This window comes from Panthera onca, chromosome D3, assembly GCF_046562875.1.
Source record: "Panthera onca isolate mPanOnc1 chromosome D3, mPanOnc1 haplotype 2, whole genome shotgun sequence".
NCBI lineage: Eukaryota > Metazoa > Chordata > Mammalia > Carnivora > Felidae > Panthera > Panthera onca.
The window spans coordinates 84509536-84524568 of record NC_138350.1 but is presented as its reverse complement, the minus strand read 5'-3'; the positions used below and the strand labels follow the sequence as shown (position 1 = coordinate 84524568).

The 15033-nt window shown below is 36.1% G+C and overlaps 1 protein-coding gene across 1 annotated transcript in view; it reads right to left on the bottom strand.

The window, feature by feature from the left end:
- Positions 1–15033, bottom strand: part of CCDC102B (coiled-coil domain containing 102B) — a 189670-nt gene that overhangs the window by 70755 nt on the left and 103882 nt on the right. The window contains 3 exon segments of the mRNA XM_078435158.2: positions 1276–1384; positions 12837–13051; positions 13586–14204. Coding sequence (XP_078291284.2) covers positions 1276–1384; positions 12837–13051; positions 13586–14204 — 943 coding nt within the window.

The window sequence follows — 15033 nt, the reverse complement described above, 5'->3', positions numbered from 1 at the left end:
CGTGGAAGTCAGAATGCCCGCGTAGGATTCAGAAATCAGGCGTATGCGGCCAGCTAAGGCTCCTCAAGCAATTTTAGCAAACTTAAGTCAATGAGTCTAAACTTTACCACTTGCTGGAAGAAAATCTGAAGCAACATTCATGTGGGATTTCATAAACAAAGAGAAACACTGCTTACCACTTTTTTTTTTTTTAACAACTGATAGAACAGCACTTTTGATTAAGGCACAATTACATAATTGATTTAGATAGCTTCTTCAGACAGCTCTTCAGCATGTATATGGTTTGTGTGTGTGTGTGTGTATACATAATATATGATGTTTAATACATATTATTAATATACATATAAATACACACACACACACAACTAAATGTTTACTCACTTGAAGAATTTGGCTTGCCATTATTTTGTCAGTATTTTTCTTTTCTTTGCTCATTATTCTGTCCCACTTACTTACCTGGAACGATGCTTTAGTACACAGAGGATGTACAATTAATATTGTTTAAACCATAAATATTAATAAATCATTGAAATGGGGAAGGTTTATGACAGCATTTTATTGATGAAAAAGCAAAGGCAAAGTATAAAGGCAAGTAGGCTGATTCTGAATTACTATAAAGTCAATATGAAAAGAACCTAAATGCACTTGAGATGAATGGATATCTTCAAACTGCTTCATAAAAGAACAAGATAATTTTGTTTATTGTAAGTGCTATGATATAATGGCTTCTTTAGCAGAGTCCCCTCACAAGTTCCTGGAATGGATAATTAATGCTGTCAGGCTGATCACTGAAAATATGTGTTATTTAGAACAAGATTTCTTTTTTCTTGTTGTTCAGAGTTTTGTTTACATTCTAGCTAGTTAACATATAGGGTAATCTTGGTTTCAGGAGTCATATTTAGCGATTCATTACTTACACATATTACCCCATGCTCATCACCAGTGCCCTCCTTCAGGCCCATCCCCCATCTAGCCCATCCCCCACCCACCTCCCTCCATCGGCCCTCAGTTTCCTCCACAGTTAAGACTCTCTTATGCTTGGCTTCCCCCTGTCTCTATCTTCTTTCCCATATGTTCATCTGTTTAGAACAAGATTTCTTACGGGCTGAGTTTGACCGAGTTCACATGAGCAGGTAAGTTCAAATACCCCTCTTATAGAGGAAATTCAATTTTTAAACCTTTCCTCTTTGTGGAGGTTTCTGCCCACTGGCTTACACATCTAAACAGAGAAAACGGGCAGTTTCCTTTCTTTCTCAACACTGTACGTCTCCATACCTCTTTCAGATTTTTTGGCTCTGATTCTTTCAGTTCTTCATATTTCCATTTCCATACAGACAAAGCTGACTCCAGTCGTTCTATTTCTTTTTCCAAAGATGAGCGCTTTCTAAATAAAGAATTAAAAGCAAAATAGACTTACAATTTAAAAACAAGTTTAGGAACACATTCAATGTTTTTATTTCCTGTTTTCATTATTTTTATATTTGTATACGACCATTGTAATCACAGGAAAACTTTTCCAGCTTATTAACAATTACAAATATTGAATAAAACTTGGTTTAATTTTTTATTCTGTCAGTTAGCATTAGAGTAGGTTAAACATATTTAATTTGGCTTTGCCTGTATCAAAATATTTAACTTTCTGCCTGCTTTCTCCTATATTATTCATGCATTTGTCTCATTATCTCATTCATATTATTTCTCCTTGTATAGGAGGATATATATATATTTAACATGGCTTCTATCCAGCTTCATATTGTGACTATACATGAATGAAGAATCCTTTGATATGACAGAGAATGACAAGGAGTCTACATAATAATTTAAGAAATCAATTATTTACTGGGGCTATAAAAATACTTTTTAAATATTTGCAATTTTGTTTAATGAAGCAATTTCACTGGGATCTTTATTTAAAATAATTGACATTAATTTCTCCATTTGTAGAACAAGTGACTCAGTTAGAATTGAAATCTGGTCCTTTAATATCTCAATTATCGATTTTTTGTATGCCCATATGTCTATCAGAGTGAGTCACTGAAAATAATTGTTTACTACTGGTCGTAATTAGCATATATTGACCTTTGCAGATGGACAATCCTCATTTGTGTGGTGCATTAGATTAGTGCTTAATAATGTTCAATCTCTTTTCTCTACTCCCATGGACAGAATTGCTTTCCTCAACCCTTGCTTCTAGTCTTTGACAATGGGATATTAGCAGATATGACAGACGCAGATGTTTGAAAAGAATTTGTGTGGTTGGGCTTCTTCTCTTATGCTTCAGCCATCACTGTGAAAAGAGTTTTCCCTTGGGAATTGCTGTCCCCAAATAAAAACATAAAGCAGATCTGAGCCCAGCCTTACCACTGAGCCAAGCCCTGCTGGTCAAGTGGAGGTCAGCTGACCTCACCTTTTTTGTACCCATATGGGCAAAAAGAATAGTTGTTTTACGACACTGAAGAGTGTGTGTGTGTGTGTGTGTGTGTGTGTGTGCGTGTGTGTTTTGTTTTGTTTTGTTTTGTTTGTTTTTTCTGCAGCAAAAGATAACTGACATAGAAAATGACACTTAAGGGGGGAGATGCTACAGTAACAAAAATGAAAAATATGTAGACTTAACTTCAGGACTAGATTGTGGGCAGAGGCTGGAAAAATGGTGATAAAACATAAGCAGCTGGAAAAATAGTGATATGTGTTATTTAGTAGTGAAAACACATGATGAAATCATCACTTGCAGTGTTTTGGAAAATGGAAAATGTGAATGATATCACCAGTGGAATGCTAGTGGGCACCATGTGGCCGAGCCTTCAAACGTGTTTATACAATTTATACAGTAAGAGGTTTTACCCTCTTACATTTTGGCTACAGCAATAAGTACATACCAATGCAGACTTACTGCTCCCAGTGGGGGTAGGAGAGATATGGATCATAACCAGTCTCCCCTGCTCCCCTGCAGAGTCCAGTCAATATCAGTCAGCCGTTAGTTGGCTCACAGACTCCAGCTAAATAAAGTCTGAATGCTGTACACCACTGAGATTTTGTGGCTGTTAGTTACAACCTTATTGTAATTTTAATTAACCAATGCACACACTCGGGTCTAGTCCCATGATAATGTCACTAGAAGGATCTTAGAAGATATTCACAGATCTAAAAGACGCACCCAGAATCAAAATTGAATGCCATTTACAGAATTATGAGAAATATGAATCTTCCAGGAAGCAACACTATGAAAATAATTCAAAATAGGATTAGGTCATAAATAGATTAATCCAATGAATGGATAAGCAGCTCATTAAAAAGTTATATAACTATATTTGCACGAACCAAGCCATGGAATTGAAGAGAACGTCTCAGAATTAGTTAGAATTTAACCTCAGAAGACTCAGGTTGCAAAAACATCCTCACCGTTAATAAGACTATAATTTTAAATCTCTTATTAACAGCAAATATATAAAATTAACCAACAAAAGGACTCAATATAAAAGTCTAGGTCCTATGAACACCTGCCTATGAATGTCTACACATCCAGATTAACGACCTCAGCCCAAGATCCTGATAGAAAAGCAGACCCAGCCAGCTAAGGACACCCAAGTTATTTATCAAAATATTATATTCTCAAAAATTTTCAGTGGAATAATATAAAAATTTACTTGAAAATCGGAGAAAAGTCTACATTTTAAATTGTATGAATTCAAAATCATACACGTTCAGATCACTGTCAGTTTTTAACATTACACGTTAATAAATCAAATGCTAACATGAGCAGAAAAAGCTCACATTAACACAAAAATGATTCATTATTAGTACTGAATAAATGTCGATCTTCAAAAATGCCACCAAAAATATTGGGGGTAAATATCCCTTTAAGGTTTTTATAAGAGGTTCAAAAAGAGCATTTCAAACTACATATTAATTAAACATTTCATCTTAGTTACAGTGAAACATAGATGCATTTTAAAGATATGATTATATCTAGATTACATCTAGACTTATAACAAGTAGTCAAAGCCAGTTCATGAAATAAAAATAATATAATTTTCCCAAGTATATTAAAATGAAGATTCCTATTACCTTATTTAAGACAAATTAGTAACATTTAAAATGTAGTATTATTTATCTCTTTAAGTATGCATCTTAAATACAGTAATTTATATTTATGGCTTACTGAAATAAAATTATGCATTTTTATTATGTAAAATGGTACCATTTAGTCAGGGAAGGCAGCAGACTGGCAATTCATAGAAACTTATTTAATGATAATGTGATACTTGGATATTTTTAATATGCATTCATCAAAAAATATTTTGTGACTCAATGCAAGCAAAGCTGAAGGACATATGGACATTGTACGCTTAAATTTATGCAGCAGAGGGCACCCTTTAAATTCTTAATTTCTGGCCTAATCAATTTATTCTATATTTTAGAGAGATTTTCAAAATTGATTAATTATACAGTTAAATTTATAATTGAAATTTAAACTATCATCATGCCATTTGAACTACAGGAAGGCAAAGAAAAATCCTAATTTACTCTAAAAGATACTGCATATTTTATGCACAAATTCTTCTAAAAATAGTAAGATAAAGCTCAGCAAAAATGTAGTATCTTATATATGATGATATAAACTTTTAAAAATCTAACTGCTAAAATATATAAAAGTTGCAGAACTAAAAGATACTGTGTGAACCAAGATTTTTATGGAAAGATATGATATTTCTATGCAATATTTTCATATTTTGTTAACTATCACAATCCCATAATAATTGGGCATACAACTTGAACATATATATATAGAAAACAAGATTAACCAAAATATTTTTCAAGGATGAAAATTCCTGAAACATTAATATTTGGGAATAAATATTATTTATTTTTGAACTGTGTGAAATTTCACTGTAAAATATGTGGTAAGTATTTTCCTAAAGGTCTATTAATGTGAAGTGTTTTGGCCAGGCAAAAATAATTAACCTGTAATAACATCTAGAAACCAGTTTTTCTATTAATCTAAAATGTAGAGTTAGTATCCACTATAAATAATTTAAAAATGTTTTAAAATATGCTTTTAATCAGCAACATATTTTCCATTTTGTGATTCTACTCCCAAGTGTTTATAATTATATCCTGGAGCATTTTTAGCACCTTTTAGCAAATACCCATATATAATTTAAGTAGAAAAGAAATGAATTTAAAAAATTTTTTTTAATGTTTATTCATTTTTGAGAGACAGAGCACGAACAGGGGAAGGGCAGCAAGAGAGACACACACAGAATCCAAAACAGGCTCCAGGCTGTCAGCACAGAGCCCGACGCGGGGCTCGAACCCACAAACTGGGAGATCATGACCTGAGCCGAAGCTGGACACTCAACCAACTGAGCCACCCAGGTGCCTCAGGAAAGAAATGAATTTAAAAAATACTGTAGGGGCACCTGAGTGGCTCCATCCGTTAAGTGTCTGATGAAGATGAAGCCACAGCAATCTTCCCATCAGCGTGTCATTGAGGCCACCAGTTAGGCACAGACAACCAGCATGACCTCAATACCATCAACTCCAGATGGGGGACAGTTTCACCAGAGAGCAGAGACCACTGCTGCCTCTGGGATCAAGACATAGTTACTGCCGCAGCCTCCTCCCTCATCAGGATGGATTCCGGGCACTTGCTTCTTGGAGCATTAGCTTCTGCTAAAAAGTCTAGGTGGCTACATCTGAAAAGCTGTTCCTATGTCAAGTGTCTGTGCCTTAATGACAAGGGAGACTCAAGTTGAGACTTACTAGCAATGTTGCAGTCTCTGCAGAGTAGACTCAATTTCCTTCAGCAAGGAAATACCCAAACACAAAAGGTACTATAGAGTAAAAAACAAACAAACAAAAAACAGTTGCAAAAGTAGAGAAAAATTAACTTGAAATGGATTAAATATAAGACTGAAAATGTTAAACTCCTAAAAGAAAGCATAAGGAAAAAACTCTTGGATAATGGTTTTGGGTGGCAACAAGTTTTTGGATTTGACACCAAATGCATATAAAACAAAAGCAAAAATAAGTGGCAGTATATCAAGCTAAAAAGCTTCTGCACAGAAAAAGAAACAATCAACAAAATTAAAAGGCAACCTATGGAATGGAGGAAATATTTGGAAACCATATATTTGACAATGGGTTAATATCCAAAATACACAAGGAACTCAAACAACTCAACAGCAAAAACCAACCAACCAAACAACAACAAAAACCAAACCAAAGCAAACCAAACAATTAAAAAATGGGCAAAGGACCTGAGTAGACAGTTTTCCAAAGAAGACATACAAATGGCCAAGCATATGTACAGGTGCTTGAATCAGTAATCATTAGTGAAAAGCAAACCATAACGTCAGTGAGATAACACCTCGACACTTTAGAATGGCTATTATCAAAAAGACAAGCGATAACCAGGATTGGTAAGAGTGTAGTTGAAATGATATTGTTGGGGTGCAGTGTAAATTGGTGTAGCCCCTATGGACAAAGGTATGCAAGTTCCTCAAAAAATTAAAAATAGAACTATCATTATAATCTAGCAATCCCACTTCTAGGTACATAGCTCAAGGAAGGGAAAGAAGTATCTCAAAGCGACATCTGTACCTTCATGTTCATTGCAGCAATATTCACAAAAGCCAAGATATAGAGGCAATTGTCCATCTACAAATGGACATGGAACATGTGAGACGTGCGTGCGTGCGTGTGTGTGTGTGTGTGTGTGTGTGTGTGTGTATGTGTACATATGTAGGACATTAGGCTAAATGAAATAAGCCACCACAGAAAGACAAATACTATATCATCTCATTTATATGCAGAATCTTAAAAAGTTGAACTCATAGTAACAGAGAGTGCAATGGTGAATGCCGGGAGCTGGGAAGCGGGGATAGTTAGGAGATGTCAATCCAAACTTTCAGTTAAGGAATGAGCAAGTTCTGGGAATCGAATGTACAGCATGAAGACTGTAGTTAACAATATCATATTGCATATGTGAAATGTGCTAAGACCTCATAAGAGGTCTCACCACACACAAAAATTAGTAACAATGTTAAGTGACGGATGTGTTAATTAGCTTCATTGTGGTAATCATTTCACAGTGTACGGTAGTACATCACGTGTGCTTGTTGGGATGAGCACAGGGTGACATATAGAATTGCTGAATCACTATACTGCATAGCTGCACTGATAGAACACTCTATCGTAACTGACTAGAATTAAAATAAGAACTTAAAAAAAAACAGTAAAACCCCATCACTCTGTACAACTTAAATACACACAAATTTTGTTTCTCAGTTATACTTCAATACAGCTAGAAAAATAAATACGTACGTATAAAGGAATACACACCACAAATTACTGTTTTAAAAAGGCAAATGTGTTTACTGCATATGCCATTAGTAATAGTAAATAAATAAGTAGGCCTGACTGTCTAATCTTTAACAATATTACATTAAATAACATTAACCAGACTTGCATGACAATTTGTTCATTGTGTTCATTCAGGAATCTATGTAATCCCGCTAAGATTTTCAGTCTCATTTTATTGAGAAAAAAACCACACAATTTAATGAAGCAAAGCAAAATAATTGAAGCATACTCCTTTTCTTATATAGAAAATAAACTAAGAAATAAAATTGAGAAGGAGGATTGATTATAGCTCAGCTTAAATAACGCAGAGCATTTGCTAAGGGATACAGGTGCCCTCTGCAGTTTAATTTGGGTACTGGTTCTAAACATTAAACTATTTTAGAGCTCATGGTCTCCCTTACTTAAGATTGCCGAAGTTCCTCTCCCGAAAGGTCTAGGTACACCTAGCTCGGTAAAAGGATTAGGTTCCTGTCTGTACCTCAAATTTTCTATCTCGGAAGAGTTTAAGAGATCAAAAAATGTACAAATTCTCAATACACGAGAAGGTTCCAGATACTGGATCATTATTTTCATAAAAGCGAACGGTACTCAGAGTACAAATAATAGAAGAAAGTTTCTTGCTTTTGATAAGGAGGTTCTCCATAGTGAGAGTGGTGGACATGATCCCCTGAGTTCTCTTGGCGGATTCCTGTGCTCTAGTCAGGGGAATTTTCCCACTAGCTGGGAACATAGGCAAAATTACATTCACATGTTCTCCACACCAGCCATCTACTTGCTGAGATTCCAGGAGGCAGAATTTAAAAAGTTAGATAGATTTATAGCAACAGTATATACTATATCCTTGGGAAACATTCTCTTGTGATAGAAAAAAGGCTTTGCGATCGCCTCATGCGGACTTCATGCTAATGTTGATTCATGGACACATAACGCCCATGGGATAGTTTACTAAAGAGACAAAGTAGAATCAGAGGTCCCCTTTCCCCCTTATTTTCTGGCCTGTCTATGGCTTATATATTCAAGTTGTGGAGAACCGAAGAGTTTATGTACTAGAGAGGTGGTTAACTTATTCCAAGGAAGTCAGATATATATGTATGTGTATGTGTGTGTGAGTCGGGGTGTAGCAATACTCGTGTGTATCATTAAAACCGGCCCCTCAGGGAGTTTACATGTAGGAAACAGCTGTTTCGTATGGTCTGTACTACATTATGTCAGTAAAGTAACATTGTGAGTGGGTGTGAGAGAAGTCTATAACCACTAACAAGTTAAATCCTTCAGGAAATAAAACACAGAGATTAGAGCTTGACTGAGACTTAGCTCCAGATAAAATTAATGTCAATAGGGGACCGTGCCTAAAATTTAATTCGGTTTTTTTCTCCTTTCTACTAATGTTGATTACGTCTATTAGGAATTTATACTTGACGGTAGAATAAGAAGGTTTTATTATATACTCAGGTATATTATTACAGTCGATTGTATCATGATTGTATTATAACAATCTCTTCATATGGTAACTTGTAGACAAAGCATCTGGAAAAGGGTATTAGTGGTGGGAATAAATTTCAGAGGGACTAATGAGAAACTTCTGGCTGAAAAAGAATGGCAGATAAAGGGCTTATAGTATCTGTGAAATATTTGTGTGTGAATAGTCACTATTCCAATCCATTTAAACTGGGAAAATTGAAACCATTATATAATGTATAGAATTCTATTCATATTTATTTTTTTCCATTTTTTTCTGCCCATTAAGAGTCTTATAACTAAAGAGATGGAAAAATACTTATTTTCAGACTTTGGGACCACATTTTAAAGTGTATCAAATATTCCACACAATGCTAATAATTGCCTAAGGTGATCATGAAGGAATAACAACAACAAAAACATCATACCGAGTAACCCGCACTAATAGTCACTTTCCCAGACATTATTTGTGCTTGATCCTCACAAGAAATTAGTGAAGGCAGGGGGCGCCTGGGTGGCTCAGTCAGTTGAGCATCTGACGTCAGCTCAGGTCATGATCTCACAGTTCATGGGTTCGAGCCCCGTGTTGGGCTCCGTGCTGCCAGCTCAGAGCCTGGAGTCTGCTTCGGATTCTGTCTCCCTCTCTCTCTGCCCTCTCCTGCTCATGCTCTGTCTCTCTTTCTCTCAAAAATAAATAAAAAAATTAAAGGAAAAAAAAGAAATCAGTGAAGACGGAAATCAGTGAAGTGATGCTAAGTGACTTTTGGGACAAGGTCATTAAAATGCCATATATTTCTGTGCTCTTTTTAAAAACATTTTTTTACATTTATTTATTTTTGAGAGACAGAGCACAAGTGGGGGAGGGGCAGAGAGAGAAGGAGAAACAGAATCTGAAGCGGGGTCCAGGCTCTGAGCAGTCAGCACAGAGCCAGACCTGGGGCTCGAACTCACAGACCATGAGATCATGACCTGAGCCGAAGTCAGATGCTTAACCGACTGAGTCACCCAGGCGCCCCTCTCTGTGCTCTTAAAATGTCCACTTTCAACCAAGCCAGTATGCTGTGAGGAATCAAAGTGGCCACATGGATAGGGCACCTGCAGGTGTTCCACGTAAGACCCCAGGGGAGAACCAAAGTCAGCCACCAGATATGAGCGTGAGAGAGGAGGCTTCACATGATTCTGGTCCCCAACAATTCAGTCATCTCCAGCCTTGAACCATCCCGGCTGCAGCCTCATGTAGTGACAGATGAGTTGTCCACACAAAACCATGCTCTAGCTTCATGAACAGAATATATGGTGATTGTTGTTTCAACACTAATCATTTTGTGGGAAGGTTTGTTATAAAGCAATAGGTAACTGTGACATAGGCACGACGATCCATCTACTTACAAAGGAGACAACAGCACACTCTCAGCTAACCCAGTATCATGTCGCTGAATAGGTCAGATCCAAGGCGAAAACCAGGTCATTTAATTTCAAGTCTAGTGCTTTTTGCTCTATACCACTAATGGTCAATGAATAAAGCATCCTTTTTCTGCAATCAGTAACTCTCAAATTTTGAGTTGTCCCTTATAAATATCAGTATATTTTTCATTTTTATTGACTAGCTGAGGTCTACTAATGCTGTAAAAATTAGAAAGTACACTGACTGTTTTAGCCATGTACATTAATAACTCAAACATAATTAAGGTGAATCTGCCAGAGATGATGAAAACAAGATGATGAAAAGAGAATGATAAAAACTAAAACCTAACAAGCCAAAAAATGACTTGCTTTGTCATTGTTTCTGGAAATTTTCTCTGATCCTTTCTTGTCTTTGTCATATTTGGTCTCCCCTCTACACTCAAAGAGTTCTCTTTAATATTTCTTGCAGGGCTGGGTTAGTGGTCACAAAATCCTTTAGTTTTTTTCTGGGAAACTCTTTATCTCTTCTATTCTGAATGATAGACTTGCTGGATAGAGTGAACTTGGCTGCAGATTCTTCCCATTTCAGCACTTTTGAAAATCTCATGCCACTCTCTTCTGGCCTGCCAAGCTTGTTGAGAAAACTCCAGCCAGCTTTATGGGTTTTCCCTTGTAAGTTAAGGACTTATTTTGTTTTGCTGTAAGATTTTCTCCTTATCACTATATTTTGCAAATTTAATTACAGAATGTCTTGGTTTTGGGCTGCTTTTGTTGATTTTGATGGGAGTTCTCTGTGCCTCCTGGATCTGGATGCCTGTTTCCTTACCCAGATTAGGAAAGTTTTCTGCTATTATTTTTTGAAATAAATTTTCTTCTCCCTTTTCTCTCTCTTCTTCCTCGTCTCCTATAATATGAATGTTATTACTTTTGATGGAGTCACTGAGTTCCCTAAGTCTATTCTCATGTTGCATAATTTGTCTTCCTCTCCTTTTTCAGCTTCATCATTTTCTACTATTTTGTCTTCTAGGTGACTACTTTGTTCCTCTGATTTTTTCCAGCCTGCTGTTCATTTCATCAAGCCTGTTTCTGATCTCATTTATTTCACTCTCCATCTCTATTCTCTTGTAACACTTTTCTCTGTTGTAAGGGTCTAAACGGCTATTAATACCTATCTATTAATAATTACTTTGAATGTAAACAGATTAAATGCTCTATTCAAAAACACACGTGTCAGAATATATAAAAACACAAGATCCATCTATATGCTGTCTATAAAAGACTCTTTTTTTGACCTAGAGACACCTGCAGATTGATAGTGAGGGGAGGGAGAAACATCTATCATGCAAATGAATGTCAAAAGAAACAGTAGTAATTCTTATATCAGACAAACTAGACTTTTTTGTTCTTGTATTGTTTTTATTAGGCTTTGGTGTCAGGGTTGACCTAGTGTCATGGAATGATTTTGAATGTATTCCCTCTATTCCATTATTTGTAAGATTTTGATAAAGGTTGTCGTTAAATTTATTTAACGTTTGGCAGAATTTACCAATGAAACCATGTGGTCTTGGGCTTTTCTATGCTGGGAGATTTTTGATTCCCAGTTCAACTTTCATTCTTGTTATTGGTCTAAGATGATTTCCTACTTCTTGGATTCAAGATTCATGATTCAATCTTGTGCATTTTTAGGAATTATCTTTTTTTTTTTTTAATTTTGCTTATGGTAATCTGTTAGCACACTCTATATCTCTGTGGTTATCTGTTGTGATATTTTCTCTTCCATTTCTCATTTTGGTTTTTGAGTGTTCTCTTTTTTTTTCTTAATGTTAAAGCATTGCCAATTTCATTTATTTTTTTAGAAAAATTGTTCATTACTTTCGGTGTTCTGTTGTTTATTCTGGTCTCTATTTTATTTATTTCTGATTTTTCTTTGTTATTTCCTTCTTTCACTAAATTTCAGCTAAGTTTCTTCTTTTACTAGTTCCTTGGGGTATAATATTAAGTTGTTTATTTGAAATTTTTAAAAAATTAATTAATTTATTTATTTTGAGAGAGAGGGAGAGAGACACAGTGTGAGTGGAGGAAGGGTACAGAGAGAGGGAGAGGTAGAGAGAGAATCCCAAGCAGGCTTCACACGGTCAGCACAGAGACCAATGCAGGGTGTGAACTCACGGACCATGAGATCATGACCTGAGACGAAATCAAGCATTTGGTGCTTAACCTACTGAGCCACCCAGGTGTCCCTGAACTTTTTTCCTTAATACAAGCATTTATAGCATAAGTTACATTCTAACATCTGTTTTTGCAACCCATAGGTTCTGGAATATTGTATTTTCTTTTTCTCATGTTTTGAGGTATATTTTGATTTGCTGTTTGATTTCCTATTTGGCCCAATGCCTGTGCAGTAGTGTGTTGTTTAATATTTACATATTAACTATTTCATATTTTTAAAAGTTCAAAAAATATACAAATATCAAACTCATATTTTAAATATTAGTACTTAATGACTAATTTTGCATAAAATACATTATCAAATGGACAGTTTGGTAGGCTTAATTTTAATAAGTTTGAAAATCAGACTTGGTTAATGGGGGACAATGATTAGCACTTACTCTCTTTCTTTCCATAAAACCTTTTGGAACTCATCCAGATGTACCTGCAAAGCTGAAATTTCAGGCACTTTATTCTCCAAAGGCAGGTTTATTGCTTGTGGTCTTAATGCAGATTTCAGTGTACTGTTTTCAGAAACAGCATTTTGTAATGAATCAGGACAGTTGAGTTTCATCTCTTCATTTAATTTTAACTGGTCAATATTCAAATCTTCTTCCTGAAAAAAAAATAAAGCAGTTATTGTTAAATTTTTATATCTAGTGTAGAAAAATCATAAAGAAAACATAGTTTTGGAAGGAAACAAATCTTATGATTCAGCATCAAATTCCTCTTTTCATTTCTTTATCAGTCTCTAAAGAGGTATACGACTGAACTTTAACTAGCATTCCTCAAGCTTTCTTTTTCCCTTCTATGTTCTACCATCTGATAAAATATATTTCAGTCTTTGCAAATTGTTCATTTACGATGTAACCTAGGTTACATCTACCATAAATCCCATATATCGCAGAAAGGCTTAAAAGTTTAGATAGAACTATAGAAGAGCAAGATATGTTTTATATTTTTAGAGATGGAATTAAATAGAAAGGGGTAACAATATAAACTGATGCTATTTAAGGAGATAAAATGAATAACTCAGGTTTCTGGAAAACCACAACCAATGAGTGTGTCATTTTCCTTTTCCTCTCCATTACTGTATAGGGCATTCAAATGTGCACATAATCTCTGGTTCCCCTGTGGGTGTTTTTCTTACCTTACTATCCGGGTTCTCCTTTGTAGGAAATTCTCTTTTTACCGGACACTCTCTGATAGACTCCCACGTTTGTGAACCAAGGTGAAATGGGTCTCTTTGTGCAGAAGAAGGCACTTCCATGAAAGTAGGATGCTTCAGGTCTTGGGTAGTTTCTAATACCTCCTTTTGATGTGGCAAACTCTGCTTCTTCTTCAGTGCACTCAATTCTTTCATCGTCATCTCCAATTTTATTCTGAGCTGTCTTCCTTCCTCCCTGGCGCTGTTCCTTTCGGCCCGAACCTTGCTCCATTTTTCTCTCCAATTGGCAGTGCAGTCTGACCACCACCTCATGGTCTTCTCCATCTGGGCAGCTCTGGCCTTGACTTCTTCAAGTTCCCTCAGGCGAAGCTCTTCGCAAATATTCCACTCACTGGTGTTACAGGAGTGAGCGCAGAAGTTGTGAGCGGCACGCGATTGCAGTCCCTGATGTGGCAAACAGGAAGGACAAGTGTCCTTGGGGGATGAAGCAGGTGCTAACATGTCACAAGGTGGTTTAACTGATGGCTCCTGCATCTGGAAGATGTGTGTTTCCTCAATTAACCGATGAATGGAATCTAAATTCATATTTATCTCTTCAGGTCTAAGAGAAGACAGAAAACATAATTAACATTTGAATTGCCCTTGCAATTATAAGAGCAAGATGGACATTTAAAAAAGAAAGCTGATGGGCGCCTAGGTGGCTCAGTCAGTTGAGCGTCCGACTTTGGCTCAGGTCATGATCTCACGGTTCGTGAGTTCGAGCCCCGCGTTGGGTTCTGTGCTGACAGCTCAGAGCCTGGAGCCTGCTTTGGATTCTGTGTCTCCCTCTCTCTCTGCCCGTCCCCTATTCACGGTCTGTCTCTCTCTGTCTCTCAATAATAAATAAATGTTAAAATAAAAAATTAAAAAAGAAAGCTGATGAAAACAATGTATCTTTCACTATTGCAGATTTTTCTTTCCACTATAACTAAAAATATAGAACTAATGCATTTATAATTAGCCTGAAAGAAACAGAAATTGCTCATATGAAATATTGCCAAGTGAACACAAATAAAAATATAAAGAGCAATTGAGGGTAGCATATGACATGAATAATTCATTTTAACAAATCCACTTCTTTACAGGTAATATTTACTATAACACAGATTGTCCATTAACAACTCAGTGATCCTCTTTTCCGTGCTAATTTAGCCACAACCTGCTTAAGTGGAAGGTGGAATCTAGGATCTCAGGGAGGAGAAGCCCAGGGGCTAAATATTCTAATGTGTGTTCTAATCCCAGAGGCTAAATCATGATTGGTCTAACTCTTCCATGATGGAATTTGGAAGAGTCTCATTACCATCTCATTGACCATCCACTAGTCTCAAGACAGCATAGGACCTGCTTCTAGCTGAGATTTGAAGGGAAGTCGGCCAGGGAAGTTTCCCATC